We start from the raw sequence: 25201 nt of genomic DNA on the forward strand, positions 1-25201 counted from the left end.
TCTTTGTTTTGTTGACTGTTTCTTTTGCTGTGCAGAAGCTTTTGATCTTGATGAAGTCCCAAAAGTTCATCTTCGCTTTTGTTTCCTTTGCCTTTGGAGACATATCTTGAAAGAAGTTGCTGTGGCTGATATCAAAGAGGTTACTGCCTATGTTCTCCTCTAGGATTCTGATGGATTCCTGCCTCATGTTGAGGTCTTTTATCCATTTTGAGTTTATCTTTGTGTACGGTGTAAGAGAATGGTCGAGTTTCATTCTTCTACATATAGCTGTCCTGTTTTCCCAGCATCATTTATTGAATAATCACTACTTTTAAACACAGTATTTAAGTGACCATCAATAAGAACTGTGAAATTGGTACTAAAGAGTTATTTATAGGAGAGGAGTCTCAATAGCAAATGTAGAGTTCCTCAATACCTGAATTTCAAAATAAAACATTACTAATCAAGAACCCACTAAACACTAGTCATCCAACAAAGTGTTCTAACCCTTTTTGGGTTATTGCCATCATAATAGTTATATAATTTGGTTTTAATGTCTAAAATATTAGCTTCTGGGATAACTGGGTGATAGGCATTAAGGAGGGCATGTGATGTGACGAGAACTGGGTGTTGCATGCAATGGATGAATTACTGAACACCACACCTGAAACGAATAATATCCTATATGATAGCTAACTGAATTTAAATTTAAAAAAATTTTAGAACATTAGATTCCATGTACAGACAAACAATAGGACAAAGCCCATCCTTGAAGGTCTGTGTCAAAGGACAGGGGGCTTTCCCAGTCCCAGGTTTGAGTGCAGGCAGCAGGTAACTGGGAAGCAATGTGTGCTTGCTGCACAGAAGTACACAGCTGAGTCTTCAGGCTGGGTGTCTCTGATATGCAGGGAGAGGAGTTTGGCTGTCCTATTCAATGAAACAGTGAGACTTTGGTCTTCTTTTGTGGCCATGCTTGAATGAATGTCTATAAGGAGCTGAGGGGCTTTTCAAAGTTCTTGCTCATACCAAGGGAAGTATTCTGAATGACTGTCTGAATAACTGCAGTTGATAACAGAGCTGCTTCGCTCCTGGACACTCAGGGTAGAAGGATGCTGCTCCACATTCTCTCCCTGGCTGAACCCTGTGCAAAAAGAAAAGGTCAGAGAAAGGAGAAGAGATTCCAGGTTATTGTGCTTCAGAATTCTCTTTTTCTACACAATGGGAGGAACCATGAATAAAGCCAGTCTTGACCCTCTGAAGAATATCCATTAATATACTCTGCTGCCCATAAACACTCAACTCACAGTTCAGCTATAGCCACAAGAACATCATTAAAGCCCCCATGGATGTCTTCATGGCTCTTCCCAGTTAAGCTCACGTTCAGAATTGCAGCCTCCAGCCAGCTCAGCTCCTTTTCTTATCAGGGCATGTCTTCTTTCCTCTAACAGAGTAACTTCCCACATTGTCTACCAGCCAATAAGAAAAAGATTCTGCTGCTGCCATGGTATATAGTCCATCAGATACACAAAAATGAACCCTCCAAATGTTCTGCAGCAGCACAGGTGCACTACCATCTTGTGGTCACATCTCTACTGAACTTGCTGGGGAAATGCTCTTCTCTTTGCCTGTGCCTCTGAGGGACTCACATGCATCAAGGCAGCAATCAGTCAAGCAAATTATATCTTAGATCAGTGATAAAGGGCACATCACTTACACTCACAGTTACTGTTATTAAGGTGGGAAGAGGTAAATGCTATTGCTATTTATTCAGTGATGGCCCTGGTGTACATGTTTGAAATCAGGAAGGAATGATGATTTACTTCCTTTCTGTTCTACCAAATCCACTGTCCTCAATTGTCTATTATGGAGAAGAACCTTTTGTAAAAGGAAAATGTAACCAATGATTACAGTAAGAGAGAAGATCATTTGATATTTCAAATGCCTCTGATCCAGGCTCTGCTCCTCCTGGATGGTCTTGCCTGACTTTGTTTTTTCCAAAGGAATGACAGTACCAACAGTCAAAACGGGGACTATCCCTTCGGGTAAGATGACTATGACAAAAAGTAAAGGACCAAATCTAAATGATAAGGGAGCAGGGATAACTTCCATCTGTTACTACTTTTTCAACTATAAAAAATTCTTTGACCTAATATTGCACTAATATTTATATAGAGAAATCTGACAGTAGATTTAGTAGAATCTCAATAGAAATTCTGAGAAAAAAATCAAGCTGCAATCTCAGAAAGTATAACCATATGTAATTTTGTCCTTGAGGTGATTTCCTTTTCTCAAATCAAAATACACGGCATGTCCTCCAATGCAATTACTGACTCACAGCCTAAGGAGAATTTCCACTAAAGTATTAGCCATCCATCCTGTCATGCTTCCCACTTCCTGGCCAACACTGCTTCACATTCCATACTCCACTATATTTCTCCTAAACTCCACTACAGTGTTCTTTCCCCAGGACACATTAATAAAGTTCTCTAGTCCTGTGAGTTTCCAGAATTATCTCTCTCTTCCAAAACCCCTTTCTCATTCCTATGAGTTTCTTGGAATCTTCTGATGACTTTTGTGAGGAAAAAATCCAGGAAACCATAAATATTGTGTGTGCTGGGGATGGTACCAATAGGAAACTGGTCCTAAAGAACTGATCAAGAGAAATGGTCTCTGGGAAACCAAGACTACCTCATTTCCAAAAATGGAAGCCCCTTTCCTGTGAATCCTACTCATGGAGCCTCTGAAATGACAAAGAATACAGCTCATCTTCCTTCTGCCTGTTCTACCCTGAAAAATTTAAAGACACCTATCAGAACATCAACTCAATATCTTAATATATGTGTGTCTATGAAACGTGTTTTAATGTATGGAACACTTCTTGGTTCTGAGAATCTTCCATTCTTACACCCATTCTCCATAAAGTAAGAATTCTCACACTTCTCCAGGTAAATTTCCCTCTTCTCCAACATAGATTGTTTAGGTCAATATTTGCACTTTTTAGGCATGACACACAGAGCTGAATTTAATGGTCTGAATATGACTTTTTTTTAATAATAACACTTTTCCATTTATTAACTATTGCACAGATAAGGCCATCCCTTGTGCAAAATTTCCAGCTCCTTGATTATTTCCTAGACACCTGTTTTAGCATGATCCTCATGTTGGCCTAGAAAGCCTTCATCTACCATCTTCATGGACTGCCAGCTACATAAGTCTTCCAATTCCTGTGATCTTTTTTACAGACAATGTGTGAGTTATGCACGTTATGCTGTTCATGCCTTCAAGGGATGCCCAGCTGGCATATTAAATATATTTGGGTTTTTTTAAAGGAAAGTTCTTAGAAATACATGTAGGTGTTCACATGGTGCCATCACCTTTGGCTTACTCCTATAAAAACAGTGAGTGATGCATGAGTTTGCTGGTAAAATCACAGTGGCTCAGCCTGAGTCTCCATTCCTGCCCAAGGTCTCAGACATTTACACAAATTGGAACTCTCCATTCAGGGTTTCAAACTGATGGGACCACAACTTTCTCAGACTCAAAGCACAGAGATAAATGCCTGGGATTGCATTAGACACCTTCTCTTTACTCAGCACGATGGTCCTACAGGAAGGAGGCAGGGGAATGAATGCTAAAGAGTAAATTAGGAAACCCAGTGTCTTTCTCCTCCAGCTCATTCACTACCTAATTTTTCCATATAGTCATCTTGGAAACAGTCAAGATGTGTAAAATGAAGTTGGACTTAAGAAATTCTAAGGACCCTTCTAGCTCTTAATTTCTTTTATGCTATATAACAAAGCAAATATCTATTGGTGACTGGTTGTGTGCAATGTGGACTGATGTCAGATTGGGTGAAATTGCCAGCATCATGCAACCCCAGGACGATTTTCACAACCACATGTGATCTAGTGGGTCGGAGGTGGATCCTAACCCACCCTGAGGGTGGGTTTTTGTTTCTTCCCTGAGATCACTATCTGGGTTTTCATTTCTTCTCTGAGATCACTAGTGTATCAAGGAGAAATGAACCCAAATTAACATTAAATAAAATGGGAATTTATTCACTGAGTGGAGTCCTTGACAGGCACTGAGATGAGGGTGCACTATGACTGAACCATGGGTAAGCAGGAAGTTCTTTTGGAGTTTCAATTTCTTATAAATATATTTTACATATAACTTATGTACTGTATTAAAAAAGAAAGAATCTCTGCAGTTGAGACAACCTAAGGGAGGTGGATGAGCTTACTAATATAGAAAGCGAAATACACTTTTTAAAACAGCCTAATTGCTTTATGGATTCTCGCTTTCTCTTTGAATCCTTAGTTCACAGTTTCAAAATTTCCAATGAGGGATGCCTCTACAATTTTTGAGATCATCTCAAAATGAAAACTTGGGAGCATAATTCAAACACCAGGTTAAAATATATCATTAAGTAATGTTTCTAGGGGAATCATTTATCTAAAACGTTTTAACTCTTCATACGTATTAGTTTCCTGTCTCCCAATTTCATTTTTTAAAGATTTTCTTCTTTTCAATCACCACAACCAGGTTCAAAGTAAAAGGAGGACATCGTGCTGAGGTATCCTGTATACCTTCTGACCCCACACAGGTATCACATTCGCATTATCACCTTCCCCATGACCTTTTCCCCGTGGAAGACCTATGTTGCCACATCATGAGACCCAAAGCCCACAGTTTCTCTAGAGTTCATTCTTGCTGTTGTAGGTTCTTTGGGTTTGAACAAATGTGTAAAATATGTATCCACCATTGCAGTATCATAGACAGTAAGTCATTACATTAAACATGCTCTGAGCTACACTGATACCTCTTGTTCCCCTCAACCCTTGGCAACAACAGTCTTTTACTCCCTCCAGAGTTTTGTCTTTTCCAGAAAGCCATAGAGTCTGAATCATACCTTATAGCCTTTTCAGATGGGTTGTTTTTACTTAGTAAAATGCATACAATTTCCCCCTATCTCTTCATGGCTTCATACCTCGTTTCTTTTTTGCACCAAATCATTTTCCATCATTTGCATCTACCACAATTTACTTATTTATTCACTTATTGAAAGACAGGTTGCTTACTTCCAAGTTTGGTAATTATGAATAAAACCTCTATAAAACACCTGTGTACAAGTCTGTGTGTACACATAACTTTTTTAACCCTTTGGATAAATACAACGGAAGGCCATTGCTGTACAATGAGGTAAGAGTATGTTTAATTCTTTTTTTTTTAAGAGGGTATGTATAATTTTTTTTCAATTTATTTATTTTCAGAAAAACATTATTCATTATTTTTTCACCACACCCAGTATGTTTAATTCTGTTTAAAAAAAAAAAAAACTGACAAACTGCTTCCTTGAAATGTTCAGGTACACACATTCAATTTGGAGTATTTCCTAACAATATCAAGTGTCAAAACCCCAGCTAGTCCAAAGCAGGCACAGACACTACAGGTGGCCCTGACAACTGCTCAGCTCACACACAGCCTGCTGTGACCCAGAACCTGAGCCTGCATGTGTTCCTGCCTGAGTCCTGCTGCCATACCTATCTTTTTGCTCAGGTACTTATTACCCCACTTATGGGACTCACTTATAAAAGACAGGTACAAATATAAAATTAATATTAATTTCAAGACAGTGAGGGCAGAGCATTAAACCAAGGGCAGGGTTCCTTGGGAGAGTGGAGGCTGTGTAACTGCACAGGTCCCATGCTCAGGAAGCTGGCTTTTCTCCCAGCTTCAGGAAGTCTGCCCATCTTTCTCTATCTGAAATTTCAGGGGCACAGGCCTTCCTATCAATGCCCTTTTCTCAACATAAAAACCAGTGCAGACTGGAACTCAGTATGTGCTGGAATCTTACACATGCAATTTTCAACTCTGGGTTTGGGGTCAGCAGTCTTTTTCTATGGCTACAACAGAGTAGGGTTCTTTCAGGTTGTCCTGGAGGATTTCTGCTCCCTTCTCCAGACTGGGAATGATGTTACAAGACCATGAAAATAGGTTCATTCAAAATGCAAGGGAGAGCGATGATTTTCATGGAACAGAATGAATATTTCCATGAGCTCATCCACACAAGGTGCTATTCAGAAATGACTGAAATGGTTACTTCTGTCAGTGATAAATGTCAACACATCATACAAATTGATCAATAGAGCATTGAGATTTTAGGGTCTTCTATATTGGTACTCAGAGGATAAGCATTTGTGTCACCTCAGATTCATCAACTTTGGAATAATATGAGTTCCACCAAGTCACTTATACTCTAAAATCCTCCCTTAATTCATGCATAAAATGAAAGTACTTATTTACAGGGTCTTATCATACTGATAAAGAAAATAAATGTAATAAGATAAATAGAGTGAGTGAAACTTGAAGAAATTATTTTATTACATTTCTATTTCTAGTTATAAAAAAAGCTGAATACAGATTTGAAAAAACATTCTACATGGTCTCTTTATATTTCATTGAAAAATAATGTACAAAACTTAAAAATTATGTCATGTCTTTTGTTTGTTCATGACCATCTATTTTTTTTAGGGTTTTCCATTTAAGTAATTTATATATAATTTATATGCTAGCTACCAGAACCTCTGTCTTCCCAGGGTCATGGATATGGGCATCTCTGTCATTTGCTCCAAAGTTTCCATGGTAGAGCTTTTTACCAGCAAAGAGCTTTTTGGAAGAAAAAGAGCAAGAAAAGCAAGTGAAATGAGAGCACTGCTAGGTCTAATTTCAGGAGGGATAAGACACTATTACATAAATCTGAAAATGGGAAAATGTGCAAAGCCTGCATGGGAGCAAAGGCCGCCCTGGGTAAGTGGGTAGAGGGGCTACAGGCACAGCTGCAGTTTGGGTGCAGGCTACAGATCACCGGGGAGCACTGTGCCTCCACTGCACAGAGGTAGGTGGCTGAGTCTTCCAGTCGGGACGCCGTGATGTGGAGAATGCTGGACCGATCCTTAGTATTCACTGTGCAGTTTAACCTACCACTGTGCTGCATCCCTGAAGTTATGTAAAACAGTCTGGTGAGGCCGCTGCCCCCGGGGTGCTGTCGGAACCACATCACACTGTATGAACTGCTAGAAAAATTGCACTGCAGAGTATAGCTGGCTCCCTCCTGGAGGCTCAGGGCTGAAGGGCTCTGCTCCACATTCATCCCTCTCACCCCTGTGTGGAAAGAAGAAAACAAACACAGATTATATCACTGGAGAGTCACAGATGTAGTTTGAAAATGTGTAAAACATCCTAAGACACACCCCTGAGGATATAGGACTCTAGGAGCTCAGGGTCAGCTCCTCCCATCACTGTGGGTTGTGGACCACTCCCCAGCCCCCATCTGGAACGTCCCCACTCACAGCAAACCTGGAGCCACAGGAGCCCCAGCGGAGTTCCCCAGTGTCTCCTCATGATACCTTGTCTAGTTAATGAGGTGCCTTCACCCCTACTGTGTAGAGTGTAGTCTTGGGTCGAGAGGAATTGTGTTCTTACAGTCAATCCTTCCCACCAGAATCACTGAGCACCAATCGCACCTCAGCCCTGTCATTCTCAGAACTTGAGACTCCGCCCACAGTGGCCCTTTAACACTGCACAGGAATCTCTCCCAAACTGCGCTTATGGGCAGTGCAGGTAGGTAGGAGGAATATTTCCAATATAGGAGGATGTAAGGTTTTTTTTTTTTTTCCTTAAAACACTTTATGTAAGAAAAGTGCAGGTTAGTGTGTGAAGAAAGGTGAATAATTCTTCTAGAAGAGTCAGAGCCTATGGGGATTACCCACAACCTTGAAGAATCATAGGGAAGAATGACTCCATTCCCCAAAATGCATAGTTTGACAGACAATGTGAGCATTCCGTTATGTAAAAATACTGATAAAGGAAAACTATCTGATAGCATCCACTCAGTATTGCAGAAGTAAATACAATTCATTAAAAGAGTTCTAGAAACCAAGACAGACAGTCACCGTCTGTAAAGAAAATGATTCCTACCAGAATGTGGTCAGTGAAAAATAGGATGTAGTGCTTAATATCCTCTCTGATATAATTTCCACCTTTCCAACTCTCCTGTGCTACTGCTAGACACCATGCTCACCCACAGAACACAGTCTGACCAGCCACACGTTGCTGGCCAAAGTCAATATTGTCCTCTCCCTTTCCTTTGCTTTTTGTTCTTTATTGTTTCCTCTCTTCTCTTCATTTTTGTTTCCCTCCACTCTCAGCACATGAATAGGTAGAATAGGAGGGTATTGAAATAGTTTCAAGGCCAGTAAATTTGGGTGATTTTATTCATAACAATTGACAGCAGATAATGGGATATTTTCTGTTGAGTTTCCATACTCACGATGCCCAGAAATATTCCTATGCTGGTAACTGTGAAGAATTATCTGCATAATGGATTTCTAGGGACATGGCCTCCAGATGTCTGAAGTTGATATGCAATGGCAGAACTGAAAACCTAAGAGGGTCTTTACAAAAAACCCTCTCCTCTCTCTTCCCTATCTTTGCTATCTTTAAGTGGACTGGCTCACATGATTTCTGTTCTGTGTATCTATTCAACCTTCCACCCATCATGAAGTCTGGTTTCTCTTAAGGTCTAGAGTGCCCCCTAGAGGAATGAAGCTGGTGGCAAAGACCTCTTAGAACAAGCCACTCAGCAGATTCAAATCCCCAGCCCCTTTCATTCCAATCTTCCTGGTGAAAGAAATGCAGATGGTCAGAAAAGAAGATAACTGCTTAGTTTGAATGGGTATTACAGGTAAAGCAAATCCTACTTTTAAAATGAAATTGCATGGAAATTGAGACCAGAAAATAAATTTCATATATTTCACTTTGTGTCATTTTATTTCTTTACCTGAGTTCAAAAGAAATCCATAAGTATTCATTGAGCTTTTTCAAAGGGGTAATTTCCTAGATGCTCAGAATATATAAAGTGTAGTAGAATATTCTTCAGCCATCAAAAAATGAAATCCTGCCATTTGCAATGACATGGATGGAGCTAGAGAATATAACTCTGAGGGAAACAAGTCAGCCAGAGAAAGACAACTACCATATGATGTCACTCTAGTGAAATTTAAGAAACAAACCAAACAAGCAAGAGGGAAAAAATGAGACAAAAATAAATCAATTAAACAACTCAATTAAACAGAACTAACTGCTGGTTACCAGATGGATAGGGTAGGGAGATAGGTTCAATAGGTGAGGGGATGAAGGAGTGCCCTGTTCCTGATGAGCACGAGTGATCTGTGTCAGTTTTGCATCACTATATATACACCTGAAACTAATATAACATTGTATGTTAATTACTGGAAATAAAATTAAAACAATACATATATAAATAAAATATACAAAAGAGGAACACATACTAGTTTACCATCTACAGGGGAAGACGAAAATAAGTATAATTATAATTGAGTCAAAGAATAGGACACTAAGTGAAATGAAAACTAAAAACTATGTGACCCCAGAGAAATATGTATAGTTTAGGTCGACGGACATAATGTTATGAAAAAGGTGGTCGTCTCTCCTTTCCCCTTTTTGGTGCCAAGAAAAGAGGAAGAATACAGATAAGTCTTTATGATGGCCTTTATGATTCTCAATACTTTTAGCAATAGGAGAAATTTGTGAATATGAGAATTATTAAAAATAATAAAATGTTACCCATAGAGTAAAATCCTTTTTGACTACCACTTTCAATTCTGATGCTTTCATCACTTATTACCTTATTTCTTTGTTCATCTTGACAATTTGGGGTTGATGTTCACAGATGTTTTACTAGATTTGAATCAACATAAAATACACAGCATTTTATTTAGACTTTATTATAATATAAATATACATTTCTTGTTTATAACCTCAATGGTAAATCTTGTAGGTCCTATTACATTAACCCATAAACATCCTTTGTTCCATTATATTCATAATTGTGGGTATACTTCCATTTATACATTCTTTCCTCTATTGATTAAAGGCTAAGACATCTTATATAACCTAGGAAATACTACATTACAATAAACTTTATAAGCATTCCTCACATGAGCACATGTTTTTCTAGGAGCAGAGACTAGAAGGAAATGAAGGAATAAGCCCTGAGTCTGGCAGGTGAAAATTATTCCAGGTGGAGGAAAGTCAGGGACAAAGGGCTTGAAGAAGAATGAAGAGAATTCATGTTCTCATTATTGTGCTGGAACATTTTCATTCTATGTTTTCCTTAATGTGCATTAAACCTGGAGCTTATCAGCTCATTTGATAAACTCTTTCTGAAATTGTCATGATATAGAGATAGTGTATAGTTTGCTTCAATCTGTCACTGAGGTTTTCCAAATATACTAAATCAGCAAGAGAAAAAGCACACCCAAGGAGTGCTTTACTCCTTGGGTATTACTCCCATGGTATATACAAGGAAAACATATTACAAAATAAAATTAGACATAGAAAAAATGTACACACTTGCACATGTACATACACATACAGTTTGATGATATTGTCAATGAAACAGAAAGGTACTTTACTTTTCCCAAATCAGCAGAAAAAAAAAAAAAAGAGAGAGAAAATTCTGTCAGTGCAACATTAAAGGAAAGAAAAGAAAGAAGCAAAAGCATATGTAGCAAAACCAAAATATTAGAAATAAGTTCAAATATATCAGTAATCAAAACATAGATAAAAAGGAATGATTGAATTGAATCAAAACTTAAACCTATTGTTCCATTGACACAATGGAATATTACACAACCATCAAAAAATTTGAAATCTTACCATTTGCAATGGCATGGTTGAAACTAGAAGGTATTATGCTAAATGAAATAAGTCAATCAGAGAAAGACAATTATCTTATGATCTTACTGATATGAGGAATACAAGAGGGAAGAGAGGAAAAGATAAAACAAGATGAAGCCAGAGAGGGAGACAAACCATAAGAGACTCATAATCATGGAAAACAAACTGAGGGTTACTGGAGCGGAGTAGGGTGGAGAGATGGTTAACAGGATGACGGGCATCAAAGAGGCCACATGATCTAATGAGTGCTGGGTGTTACATAAGACTGATGAATCACCTACTTGTACCTCTGAAACTAGTAATACATTTTTTGTTAAGTAATTGTATGTAAATAGTTTAAAAATCAAATATAATAAAATAAAATGTTGGTACTAGCCACAAATTGAAGGTGGCAGATAAAAAGCAAATACTTTAAAGGTGTAATTTTCTAGTTCATTTTTAATGATGACTATCTCAATGTATTTGACTCTACATTTACAATAAATTCCCTGGTACCATCCGTACTTGTAAAGATAAAAAAAAATTGAATGCTATTTTCAAAAACACAAAATGCAGGTGTGGTCGAGGATGTGAAGAGGTTGAAACATTTGTTCACTGTTGGAGGCAATGCACAATGCTGTAACCATGGAAAACAGTATAGAAGTTCTTCAAAAAGTATAAAATAGAACTACCATATGATCCAGTATTCCCACTTTTGAGTATTTATCAAAAAGAATTGAAATCAACACACAAGTGTTTATAGCACCTTTATTCATAATTGCCAAAACATGAAAGCAACCAAGACATCCTTCAGTAGAAGAAAGAGTAAGTAAACTATGGTACAGCCAGACAAGGGAATCTGATTCAGTGCTGAAAAGAAGTGAGCTATCGAGTCATGGAAAGACATGGAGAAAACGTACATGCATATCTTCCTTTTTTTTTTTTAAGATTTCATTTGTTTATTTGACAGAGAGAGCAAGTACAAGCAGGGGGAGCAACAGGCAGAGGGAAGGGAGAAGCAGGCTCCCTGCTGAGCAGAGAACCCGACCTGGGACTCCATCTCAGAACTCTGAGATCATGAGCTAAGCTGAAGGCAGATGGCTAATCCACAGAGCTTCCCAGGGGCCCTACATGCATACTTCAAAGAGAAATCAGCTCATCTGAAAAGGCTGCATTCTATTTGACACCCAAAATATGACATTCTGGAAGAAGAAAACTATGGAGACAGTAAAAAGACCAGCGGTTGTTAGGAATTAGAGGCAGGAACAGAAGAACATCTTTAAGTAAAGGAAAGTTGAACTGGTCAGCAAAAATCAAAAAGCTCTGTAACGCACAATATTTGGGTAAAATGTTTTATGTCCTCTTCTCAATTCCTCAAAGACCAAAATCCCATTTTCTGCTGGGTTTAGAAGATGATCATTGTTTCTTATAGGGTCGTGGATGCATAGCTGTTCTGTGACTTGGAAAATTGCCTCACTGGGTCCACATATTTTACTTCCCTTCACCTCAATACCTTCAACATATGCAAACACATGCACGCACCCACCCATGCACCAGCGTGGGCAACAACATCTTCCTCAATTACCCCAAATCATGTGGTGCTTCTTTCCCCTGACCCTTTCCAGAGGGCACAGCACACACTAAGGTGCTTTCACAGTAGACCTAGGTGTCCTTTTATCTAGTCTTTCCTGCAAGTGTGCCCCACTCCATAAAGAGCCTATTTTCTAGAAGTGGTTGATGTTACTGACTGCTGATAGCTTCTTTCTTGTTTCTCTTTGTTTTTGTGGCTTTCTGCCCTTTGGAGTATCTGCACTATCTTTTTAAAACAGTTTTAGAGAAATCGAGAGATAAATGGTATTATTAATCTATAATTTTTTTCCATAGAGATTTTAAGTACTCTCAACACACAACATGGGTCTCAAATTTATGACCCTGAGATCCAGAGTCTGAGCTCTACCCACAGAGCCAGTCAGGCACCCCTAGACTACAATGTTTATCTAAAAGTCTGAGAAAAATTTCTATCGTATGCCCTCTTGAATTGTTTAAAATACATTTTCACATGCTTTTATATTTATAGAGGTATGAAGAAAATGTTATATTTTAAACCAATTACTAAAAAATTAACTTAAACCAAGAATATATGACTAATATATAAGGAAATGTATTAATATTCTGATCATAGCTCATTCATAAAATCTACTGATAAGGGGATTATTAAATTTAATAATTTAATTATTAAATTAAAGGTCATAGGGTGCATGGGTGATTCAGTAGGTCGGTTAAATGACTGGCTCTTGGTTTCTGCTCAGGTCATGATCAGTTCATGAAATCAAGTTCCATGTCAGGCTCCATGCTTTTTGAGGAATCTGCTTGAGATTCTCTCTCTCTCTCTCTCTGTCCCTCCCACTGATGACTCTTAACCCATAATCAGAACGATAGACCTGAGAGGTCAGGATTGCTGTTCCTCAGACTTCCAAGGGCCACCTGAAGACTGACATGTGCCTCATGAAGTCAGGAATGAAGCAGATGGGTGACTTTGGGAGGATTCTGGCCAACATGCACCCATTACATAGGTTTGGGACTGAAGATTTCCCATCACCTCTCCTGCCATACTCTGTCTGGAAGACACTGGACATCACCACCTTCTTGGTCACACTGTGTCTCTCTAAAACTGTCATAAGATTGGGCGCCTGGTTGGCTCAGTGGGTTAAAGCCTCTGCCTTCTGCTCAGGTCATGATCTCAGGGTCCTGGGATCAAGGTCTGCATCGGGCTCTCTTCTCAGCGGGAAGCCTGCTTCCCCCTCTCTCTCCATCTGCCTCTCTGCCTACTTGTGATATCTGTCTGTCAAATAAATAAATAAATCTTTAATAAATAAATAAATAAAACTGTCATAGACAGAGGAACTCCCACCAGGGTGCAATGAACAACTTGTGGGGCTGGATGTTCACTCCAAGAATTGAGCACAAGGTCGCCTGGGTGGCTCAGTGGATTAAGCCACTGTTTTCGGCTCTGGTCATGATCTCAGGGTCCTCGAATCGAGTCCCACATCGGGCTCTCTGCTCAGCAGGGAGCCTGCTTCCGTCTATCTCTCTCTCTGCCTGCTTCTCCATCTACTTGTGATCTCTCTCTGTCAAATAAATAAATAAAATCTTTAAAAAAAAAAAAAAAGAATTGAGCACAAGACCACCTCATTTTTATGTGGTTTTACCTTAAATTAGTTACACCCTGACTGAGGAACTCTTGACATCAAACTGATTTCAGTGTCACTAAGGAACACCTGGATTTGCGAAATGTTACTTCTGTTTCTGAGTTTGTGCTGAGCTCCCCCTACAGTCCCTGTCACTGTGTCACTCAGGGCACAGTAGTACACAGCTGAATCTGAGGCTTGCACTGAGCCTTTCTCCAAGTGGAAGGATTTTGATTTGCTGTCAAACGTGGCTTCAAATCCTTTGTTGCTTCCCTTCTCCTTGCCCCTCAAGGCTTTCAGGAGGAGCTGTAGACTTTCACCGGGATACTGGACATACCAGAAAAGAGTAAGGGACCCTGATGCTGAATAAGTGCAGTTCATAGTCAGGGAAGCCTTTTCTAAGAGGGTCACTTGGCCTTCTGTCTGAGTCACTGAGTCCCCACGAGTTTGTTCTGAGGAAAGAGAAAGGAGATCTATGTCACCTTGGGCACAAAACTCATGGATAAATAATAGTTCAAGGTTTTGCTAACATCATAGAAGAAAGAATCCAAATTTTAAGAGGAATGGTACTTACCAAGCATTAAGAGTACCACAGTCACGAAGCCTGGAGAACACTTCATCTCTGGAGCATCACCTAAATAATGTTCTTCATTCTTACCTTGGAGAAGGTTGGAGTGACAGAAATGATCAGTGGATGCCCACATTTCACACAGGAAATGTGACTGTGGTAGGAAGCTGCACCCCCTGGTGGACAGGGACTGAAATGCGTGCATGTTGCCCAGAATCCTCCCCAAGTCAGCCATCTGTTTCATCCCTGACCTCATGAGGCACATGTCAGTCTTCAGGTGACCCTGGGAAGTCTGAACAACAGCAATTACGTCTGCTTTGTTCTTAAGATACTGCCTGATATGGGAGTTCTTTCACACAGCATCCCAGGGCATTTCTGTGGCTGGGAGGATAACAAAACTTCTTAAAGCATCTTACTACAGTACTTCATATTCTCATATGTCCATGTAGACCAGCCCAAAACCCACTGACTGCCAGAAATGGGGTTCAAGTTGAATATGGAAAAAGTAAGAGGAAGCCAAGTCATTAGTGACTGATTCTGTGTTTTGGGCACTTTACCCCAATATTTAGAATGTAGAACTGTGACTGTCATTTTTTATGTACTCTCTAAATGTTTTCTAAATCAAACAAAAATAATGAACAAATGACCTTTAATTGAAATACTGTGTCAACTTATTCCTAAACTATTAGCAATTGCTAGAAATACTATTTTTAATAAAAGTTTTCAGAAGTCACATTATTTGTTATTCAACCATTTTAATAGTCAAATATTACTGATTTTCAGAATCGTGAAAAATAGCAAATACAGACAGAAGAAACATCGTACATGGAGTCATCAAATTCCTATAGAATCATCTGAAATTAAGTTTTCAATATTTTGTTGGCTCCAACATCAGGTGACTAGTGTATATGAATTAAGCAAAAAATATTAATCCTACTCTTAACAGGTTTAGCCCTAAGGATGCTTTCTATTACCATCTATCTGTCACATTTCGTTGCCAAACAATAATCAAATAATTTTTCCTTCAAGGTAAGAAATCAGGACTATCAAGAAAAAGTTCTAGGAAGGGACACATCTTCTATAAAGCTCTGTAAACATTTATCTCTAGACACATAGATGGAAGCTTAGCTCAAGCTATATCTTGGAGGCCACTCTCTAGAGATTCAGATCCAGGAGGTTCATAAGTCCAGAGCCAACATGGGAACACTTTCCCAAATGCAGAGAGAAGTAAGAAATTCTGGCCTGGATACTGTTTGGGTTCATGTGTCCCTTTGCTTCCCCTCCACCTTCCAAATCACATTGTCAGTCCTGCCACGGAATTATACTAGAAAGGAATTTGGGACAAACCACAGCAAACTTGTATCCAGATATGCAAAGGAAATCCCAAAAAGTTAGAATGATAATGGTTGAAAATAAACATGGGGCACCAGGGGGGCTCAGCTGGTAGAGCTTCAGGCTCTTGGTTATGACTAGGGTAATATCTCAGGATCAGAGCCCTGAATGGGTCTCTGTACTCATTCAGAATCTGCTTTCTCTCTGTGTGTCTCTCTCTTAGTCTCTATGACTCTATCATTCTCTCTTAAATAAATAAATAAATAAATAAATAAAATCTTTATTAAAAAAGAAAATAAACAATATAGCACATGGAAACAGAAAGTCATTATCTGTAACTTTAGTTTTTTAAACAGTTCATTTTTTTTTTTTAATTTATCAGAGACACAGCACAAGCAGAGGGAGGAGCAAACTCCCTGCTGAGCAAGGACCTCATGCAGGGCTCAGTCCTAACCCTGGGATCATGACATGAGCCAAAAGCCAACACTTAGACTGAGCCACCCAGGCATCCCTATCTATAACTTTAGAAAAAACATTCAGGCCAATGAAAACCAAAGGAGAAATATTTTGCACTCTGTGTCACACGGAGGACTTGCACGTCATTGAGGAAAGATACTGCATAGTAAATATGGATACTTAATGGCTTTTATTGATGCATATTTTACATTAAAATAAGCTGCACCAATTAGACAATTCTATATAATTTGACATTTGTATTTGTGAAGCACCCACTACATTCGAGATAATGAACATATGCATCATCCCAAAAGTTTCCTCATGTCCCTTGGCAACCCCTCTCTCAACCCTCACCACTCCCATTTGCAGGGAATGCTTCTGTCATGCTTTAGTGTGTATAATTTTGAATTAATGGAATTATATGTACTCTTTATCTGGCACTTCACAATATAATTATTTAAAAATTCTTCCATAGTCATAACTATCAAGAGTTTGTTTCCTGGGGCGCCTGGGTGGCTCAGTGGGTTAAAGCCTCTGCCTGTGGCTCCAGTCATGATCCCTGGGTCCAGAGATCAAGCCCCGCATAGGGCTCTCTGCTCAGTGGGGAACGTTCTTCCCCCTCTCTCTCTGCCTGGCTCTCTGTCTACTTTTCGTCTCCATCGGTCAAATAAATAAATTAAATCTTTTTTTAAAAAAGGGTTTGTTTCTTTCTGTTGCTGTGTACTATCTAATCATGTGCCTATAAAACAGTTTGTCTGTTCACTTGTTGCTGGCCATATAGAATAGTCCCAGCGGATTATTCCAAACAAAACTGCTATGAACATTTGCATATAAGATTTTTTTATAGACCTATTCTTTCCTTTCTCCTGGGCCCATATCTGGGAGTAGAATGGCTGGATCACATGGTTGATGTACATTTGACTTTCTTAAACCAATTTGTTCTAGTAGTTTCTTTCATTGTGTTTTGTATATTCCCTTGCATTTTCTGCACAAATATGCTTTCTGGTACTAGAGAGAAGTTCACTTCTTCCCTTCCAAACTGTATGACTTTTGTTTCTTCTACTTGCCTTATTACATTGGATTGAAACTCTACTTCAATATTAAATACTAAGTGGTGAAGCCAAAACTTTCCCCTTGTTTCTGAAACTAATGGGAAAGCAATTAAGCTTTCACCATCAAGTGTGACATTTGATGTAGACTTTTGGTTAAGCCCTCTTTTAAGGTGAGGAAATTCCCTTCAGTTTTGTGTAATTTGCTGGGAGTTTTAATCAGGGATGGATCTGAATTTTGTCAAATGCTTTTTCTGTACCTATTAAGATTATCCTCCTGGGTAACCTGTGTGGCTCAGTTGGTTAAGTGACTGCCTTCAGCTCAGGTAAGTATCCCGGAGTCCCAGGATTGAGTCCGACATCAGGTTCCCAGATCCATGGGGATTCTGCTTTTGCCTGTGACCTTCTCTGCTCTCATGCTCTCTCACTCTCTCTCTCTCTCAAGTAAATAAATAAAATCTTTTTTAAAAAGATTATCCTCCTAAATTGCTTATCTGCTACTTGTCAATCTCTCTGGGTGTATTATTGATAAATTGTCACAATAAAATACTAATAATACTACTAATAATAAATTTACTGCTAATAATAAATTTACAAATAATGAAACAAAGCTCAAAAGTATCAAGAAAGTTCATGGCAAAGCTAATAGATTACAACACAGAGCTGGGATAGCAAAAGCCTGTTACTTCCTTTTGACAGTATAGATTGTCAAATTTCAGAGAAAGCGGGTAGCAAAAGACTTCTTCCTAAGCCTTTGAAATATTTTATGGGAGTCGTTCACAGGCTCTTTATTTATGCAACTGGAACTACTAAAAAAAATCAATAATTGCAAGTTTGGATTTTTACCAAATGAGGAAAGAAATAATGGATACTCAGACTGCTATCCAGGAGCTGACCAGTGGGTAGTGGCTTCACCATTCCATCCAGACCAATTATTCATACCTGAAACAAGCAACGCACTGTAGCTAGAGTGACAAACTCCTCTAGGATTTTCTGATTAACAAATATACTAGAGCTCCATTCACGACTAGTGATCACTCTGTTTTTCTGTTCCCTGAAACTTGTTTGTGATACTGCAGTCTAGAGCATAGTTTTTCCAAATAACCAATATAAATGTGTATAATTTTTTCAAAATAGAATTACCTCATGACCCAGCAATCCACTTCTGATATATACTCAAAAATTGAAAGAATTTGGGTATTTCTGTAAATATTGAGATGTTTTTTAATTCGTTTCTACCAAAAAGTGGAAGCAACCCAAAAGTCCATCAACAGATAGACATGGATAAATAAAATGGCGTATTACATACACAGGAATATTGTTCAACTTTAAAAAGTAAAGAAATTCTAATACACGATGCAAGTGGATGCATCATGGGGACAGTACGTCAAAGGAAATTTTGGAAAATGACCAATACTGCATAATTCCACTTCTATGAGAGCTAAAGAGCTTCAGCTCAAGGAAGGATAATGCAAAATAGTAGTGCTGAAGGTATGGAGGAATGAAATAAAGGTGAGTTACTGTTTAATGAGTACAAATAATCAGTTTTTCAAGTTGCCAGGATTCTAGAAATGAAAGATGCTGCTGATTGAACAACATGTAAGTGTATTTCGTAACCCTGAGTTATACACTCAAAATATTTTCAAATGGTAAAAATGAATGTGAAAATGGTCAGATTCTCTAATTAAAGAAACTTGAGGAGATACTTAAGATTTCTACTCTACAAATCTGCCTTCCAAACAAATATAAGAGGGTGTTTGATGCAAGACCCATTATCAACTATCTATTACCAGAGTGGTATTTTCTTAGAATGAATTTCTCAATCTAAGCCTGCACCTGTGCCATTTCCGTCTGGGATGGCAATTGCCCCCCTTGGGCCCTACTGCAGGGAGATGCATCAATAAGAGCCCTGGGACTTGTGTATACCTCCCTCCATCATGCCTCTCACTGTGGGCTCCCTCAGGGCACAGAAATACACTGCAGAATCCTCCAGTTGTGAAGCTGAGATGACAAGTTCGATGAAATCTCTTGTCTTCTGAAAATTCAGTGAGTAGAGACCTTCAGTGGCATTTTGCAGGTTGTAAGAATCCTGATGAATAAGGAGAATCATTGGCCCACTGCTGGGCTGCTTGTACCACAAGAGACTATAACGTGGTTCATCGGTGGAATATGTGCATTCCAGAGTGACAGTCCCCTTCTCCTGCACTAACATTGCTGGCTGGGCTTGAGTTATCTTCTGGGAAATACTGGATCCTGAAGGGGAAAAAAACACAGAATCAGAGACTTCTGGAATATGTGATGTGGCACAAAGAACTTCTGTTTTACACACTGTCATCCCTTCTTCCCAAGGTATGCACAAGATCCTGCCTAACTCTCTGGATTTTAAGTCATAGAGGAGACACATTCCCACAGGGACCATCCTTACCTAGCCACACAGAAGCCATGACCACCTTGAGAAGGTTGGAGAGCAACATGTTTGAGTTCTCCCACTAGAAGGAAAATGTCTTCTTCCTCTTCAAGTTCAGGGCTCAGCACTGTGAGAAGAACCTGACTGGGAAGGATTGCTGGTTATGTGCTGCTGTGGCCCAGAACAGGAAACAGGGGTTTCCTGGTATAGCAAGTTGTGTGGGTCCTGTCATAACTCTCTGTGTTCTAGCTGAGAGACTCACTACCCCAAATCCATTTGTATTAGGCAACTTTTTCTTATTTAAATTCAGTTAACAACACATAGTACCTCACATAGTTTCAGATGTAGTGTTCAACAACTCATCAGTTGTGGACAGCACCCAGTGGGCATTAAGCAATTTTAACTAAAAACATTATAACTGAAAATAAACATGAGTAAAATTTATATTGAAATGAGGATTGTGGATCGATGGTTTAGCGAACTGTGATATGTTTATTCATCACATCTGTGATAAAAGTGGGTGGATGGCACTTACTGAAAATATGACAGGTAGGGCTCACTTTGGCAGCACATATACCAAAATTAGAATGAAACAGAAAAATCAGCATGACCCTTGTGCAAGAATGACATGCAAATTCCTGAAGCATTCCATAATTTTAAAAAACTGCTTGTAATTAATTATGTAAACAACATAAAATGTAAGAATTATGAAAAAAGGGTTGTAAGGGTCATGTATGTTCACACTGTGTGATTTATTTAAGGTAGAAGTAAATCACACTATGATAAGAAGGCAAAGCGTTTAGACTAATCACTGTAGCTCTTTCAATGTACCTATTGTTATGCCAGTGTTCCTTCTTACTACCTATGTATGTTCAGATGCCTATGTTGGAGCCAAAAGCAGAAAAATCTGATCATTCTCTGCTGAAGGGTTCAAGCTGTGGCCCTCAGACAATAGATCCACTCACCATGGTCTCCTTCTCATTGTTTTGTCTCCACAGCTCAGCTCAGCACTGTTCAGAAAGTCCAGAATGGACACCAAATTTTGATCATAAGCTATCAGTCCTTTGAATTTGTGTTTCCCTGGCCTCATCTGAACCACAGTAAGCTTCCAAGCATCATATGCTCAGTTCTGAGACCCAAGGTGACCACTTCATCTACTTGTATTCTTCCTTCTGCCCCAATACCCTCACCACACACATACACACGTGCTCACCCGTGCACACACACGTGTGTACCAACATGGGCAGTGTTGTATTCCTCAATTATCTAAAAATACGTGGTGCTCCTTTTCCCCAACCCCTTCTGGAGGGCACAGCACACACTGAGGTGCTTCTATACCAGGACTGAGTTTCTCCTTATTTAGTCTCTCATGCAAGTTCACCCCATCCATATACAGCTCATTTTCTAAATTATTGATGGCACAGTCTGCTGATAGGTTCTTCCTGTTTCGCTTTCTGCCCCTTAGGATAGCTTTGCTAAAGTTAATAGAGTATTAGAGGGGCTTGGTTGGCTCATTCAGTTCAGCTTCTAAGTTCAGTTCAGATCATGATCTCGGTGTCTTAGGATCCAGCCCCCTATTGGGCTCACTGCTCAGTGGGAAGTGTACTTCTCCCTCCCCTTCTCCCTTTGCTTGTGCTCATGCACTCTCTCCATCAAATAAAGAAATAGTTGATTTCAAAAAAGGAGTATTAAAGAAATCAAGACATAAACATGTATTATTAATTGACTATTAGTTTGTTATTTATTTATTTATTTATTTTAGATTTCAATTTTAAGTAATCTCTACCCAAAATGGACTCAAACTTACAACCTGGAGAATCAGAATTCCAGCTCAAACTAGAGTGATCCAGGCACTCCTAGTCTGCCATGTTTCTCAGAAGTCTTAGAAAACTCTTATTTTATATCCTTTGAATACTTTAAAGTACATATTTACATGCACTTATATTTACAGAGGTTTAAATATAAAATATTCATTTTAAACCAATGAAATAAAAATTAACTAAACAAGAATATTTAACAAATATGTAAAGGAATATATTAATATTCTGATCATAGCTCATTTGTAAACTCTGCAAATAAGGAGAGAGTAATTAAAGAAGATTGAAATAATACTGGCAAAGTCTTGACTGCAAAATAAACATTGCTTTTTCTATTATTTTTTGTACATCTTCACTCTCTCCCATACATTTTCCCAGTCCCATGATTTGAAGCTCTCTCTGAGAAGTTGCAAAACAAGAATTAGAGAAATCAATAGGCTTTCCCTCCCAGTGTCACCTCTCTATCTATATCGTTAGGAAACCTCAGTGCAAGAGCATTTTTTCTCACCATATTTCCGGGGCACTGAAAGCTATCTCCCTTGAGTTCTTACTGTCAGAAAGTCAACTTACCTATTTAATTGCTCAAGACATAAGCCACTTCCTCTATTCTGTTTCTGCCCCCAAGCCTTCAAGTCAAGTATCATCCTGAGTCTCTCACCCGATTTACTAGAAAAAAAAGCAGGGCAGAGGTTCCTGACCTCTCTTTTCCTCGGTCAGGTACATGCATTCCTCCTCCTTTCTTCCCTTCCCTTCTTTCTCTACTAAAATCTAGTTTGGGGTTGATCATCTCCATCGCCTCTCCTGCTATACTCTGTCAGGAAGACATTAGGCATCACCACCCTTTCAGGCACACCGTGTGTCTCTAAATGTATCATAGACACAGAAACACCTACCAGGGTGCCATGAACAACTTGTGGGGCTGGACGTTCACTGCAAGGATGACCGCAGGATCACATCATTGTTATGTGATTCTACCTTGAAATTAGTTATACTCTGGCTGAGGAACTCTTGGCATCAAACTGTTTTCAGTGGCACTAAGGAACACCTGGGGTTGGGGAATGTTATTCTGACTCCTATGCTCTTGTTCTCTGTATGATTTTGTATCAACCAGACACTGAGGGACAAACAACCACAGACTGTGCTGGAACCAGAATGGATCTGGCAGAGACGCTCAGCATCCAGGGCCCTGTTCTGCTCAGAGTTTGTGTTCAGCTCCCCCTACAGCCCCTATCACTGTGTCACTCAGGGCACAGTAGTACACAGCTGAATCTGAGGCTTGCACTGAGCCTTTCTCCAAGTGAAAGGATTTTGATTTGCCGTCGTAGGTGGCTTCAAATCCTTTGTTGCTTCCTTTCTCCTTGTCCTTCAAGGCTTTCAGGAGGAGCTCTAGATTTTCTCCTGGATACTGGACATACCAGAAAAGGACAGGATACCCTGATGCTGAATAAGTACAATTCATAGTCAGGAAAGCATTTTCTGAGAGGGTCACTTGGCCTTCCGTCTGAGTCACTGAGTCTCCACGGGTTTGTCCTGAGGAAAAAGAAAAGAGACCTGTGTCACCTTGGGCATGAAGCTCTTGAATAAATTATAGTTCAACTTTTTACTGATACAAAAGAAAAAGAATCCAAATTTTAAGAAGGATTTTACTTACCAAGCATTAAGAGTACCATAGTCACAAAGCCAGGAGAACTCTTCATCTCTGGAGTGTCACCTAAATAATGTTCTTAATTCTTAACATGAAGCAAGTTTGGAGGGACAGAGAAATACCAGTGGAAGCCCACATTTCACACAGGAAATGTGATTGTGGTAGGAAGCTGCACCCCCTGGTGGACAGGGGCTAAAATGGGTGCTTGTTGGCCAGAATCCTTACCCCAGACTATTCGTGCAGTTACTACTCCAGACCTCTTGACAAAATCCAGTCCCTTGTGAAGCATCATTAAATCAAGTGGCTGAACTAATGAGTATCTCTTGGATATGTCAATTTACAAAAAATCATGTAGTTGGTGTCAGTGAGTATGTTTTTAAGGTAGGTCACTGCTTCCAAAAACTATAAAGACAATGAGCTTTCTTAAGTTTCTAATTTTTCTTAACCCTTTCATGTATCTCCTGCATTCTACTAGAAAGGAGCAGCAAATACATTAATTATTTCATGTATTCACGAAAATTTTTTAAAAAATTGTCATCAAAACAAAGTTTCAGATTTAAAAAGACACTGGTAGAAGCTAAGAAAAAATGCTTGAGCAGGTCATCATAAATATGAATTCCAAGATGGTCCTTATGTAAGCACTTCTCTAAAAACAAACACAAAACCAAGGAAAAGTTCAATTAATTCTATCTTGGCACTAAATTTTGTAAAGAATCACTATGAATGAATGATTTGATGATCCATGAGAACAAGATGTAGCAAAGCCAGGACAGCTGCCTAGTGCAGCCAAATGATACCAACGAACACTTGCTACAATCCAGCAGAGAAAACACTTCACACTGGGAATATACTGGATGCAACTTTAAACCAAACACTAGTGGGGAGACTTTTCTAGGATGGCCGACAATGGGGCTTTTCATGACTTTCTGGGAGTCAATGAGATCCCAAAAAATCTGGAATGGTGGGATATGCTCTGAAATACTGTCCTAAGGAAACATTTGAGTATCTCCAAAGGGATTTAACACAGTTGCATTCCCTGCATGAGCTAAGAGTGTGGATGGGTAATAGTATTTTATTTTCTACATGGATAGAACCATTCTCTTTCCTGAAAGCCTCAACAATCACAAGATTCAAATATCAGGGGTGCGTGGGTAGCTCAGTCGGTTGAGTGTCTGCCTTCAACTCAGGTGCTGATCCTGAGGTCTGGGAATTGAGTCCAGCATCCTACTCCCTCTGGCTGCCACTCCCATGCTTGTGCTCTCTCTCTCTGTCTAGTAAATAAATAAGTTTTTTTAAAAAGAGTCAAATATCAGTTGGATTTTGTGTTTAATGCCTATACCATTTCAAATACTCTCTAGAGGGTGGAGCAAAAGTCTCTGGGAAAGTTAGGTAAAGTTAGGACTCACATAGAAACTTCTCTTCTCCTGTCACACCCAGATCCTGTGGAAAAATGGAAACAACAAATGCAATGTTAAACTGAAATGAGTTACTGTAGCAGTTACCCTTGAACTACTGTGGTCTGGTACAGCCTTAGCCTTTGTGGTCCTGTGTCTTCCTTACAAAGTCCTAGGCTGTATCACTTTTAACTGGTCACTGTAGCCCACATAACTCAGATGTCCCAAACCACACGAATTCCAGCCTTCCCAAACTATTGAACTAGATAGTAAAGCCTTGACATTCTTCCTTTCCTCACAGGTACAGGCTGCTTTGTGGACATTACTTTCATCACCATTACATGACCTAAACCTTTGGTGCCCTGAACAAAATCCCAGAAAAAAAACTGTCATTGAGAATTGTGAAATAACCTTTTGTTACTAATTCAGCAGATAAAGTAGAGGAAATGGATCCTTAGTTACATGTTTATCAAATAATATGACAACCTACATTCTTCACTGACAGAATTTGGAAAATTTACTCATATTAGAGATCTTAAACTGAAGTTCTCTGGAAAATCAGCAAAAGCAGACAGTCCATGACAACTGTACACATAATATCTTAGGAAAAAAACATGTAATTG

The 25201-nt window shown here is 39.1% G+C and overlaps 1 protein-coding gene, 1 non-coding gene and 2 gene segments (V, D, J or C); 1 reads left to right on the forward strand and 3 right to left on the reverse strand.

The window, feature by feature from the left end:
* Window positions 1-986: 986 nt before the first annotated feature.
* Window positions 987-14530, reverse strand: LOC122894561. The gene is made up of 4 exons (XM_044232357.1): window positions 14485-14530; window positions 14021-14362; window positions 6964-7143; window positions 987-1120 (listed from the first exon to the last, which is right to left on the reverse strand). The coding sequence occupies exons 1-4, from the start codon at window positions 14528-14530 to the stop codon at window positions 987-989; spliced, it is 702 nt and encodes a 233-aa protein (XP_044088292.1).
* Window positions 14531-19212: 4682 nt separating this feature from the next.
* On the reverse strand, window positions 19213-19789 carry LOC122894562. The segment is given in 2 exon segments: window positions 19213-19568; window positions 19741-19789. Coding segments are annotated over 2 exon segments (405 nt in total).
* A 485-nt stretch (window positions 19790-20274) lies between these two features.
* Window positions 20275-20380, forward strand: LOC122894902. The gene has a single exon (XR_006381902.1). It is a non-coding gene; the product is annotated as a U6 spliceosomal RNA (small nuclear RNA).
* A 2354-nt stretch (window positions 20381-22734) lies between these two features.
* Window positions 22735-23251, reverse strand: LOC122894563. The segment is given in 2 exon segments: window positions 22735-23069; window positions 23191-23251. Coding segments are annotated over 2 exon segments (381 nt in total).
* Window positions 23252-25201: the final 1950 nt, after the last annotated feature.

Source organism: Neovison vison, chromosome 13 (genome assembly GCF_020171115.1).
Source record: "Neovison vison isolate M4711 chromosome 13, ASM_NN_V1, whole genome shotgun sequence".
NCBI classification, from domain to species: domain Eukaryota; kingdom Metazoa; phylum Chordata; class Mammalia; order Carnivora; family Mustelidae; genus Neogale; species Neogale vison.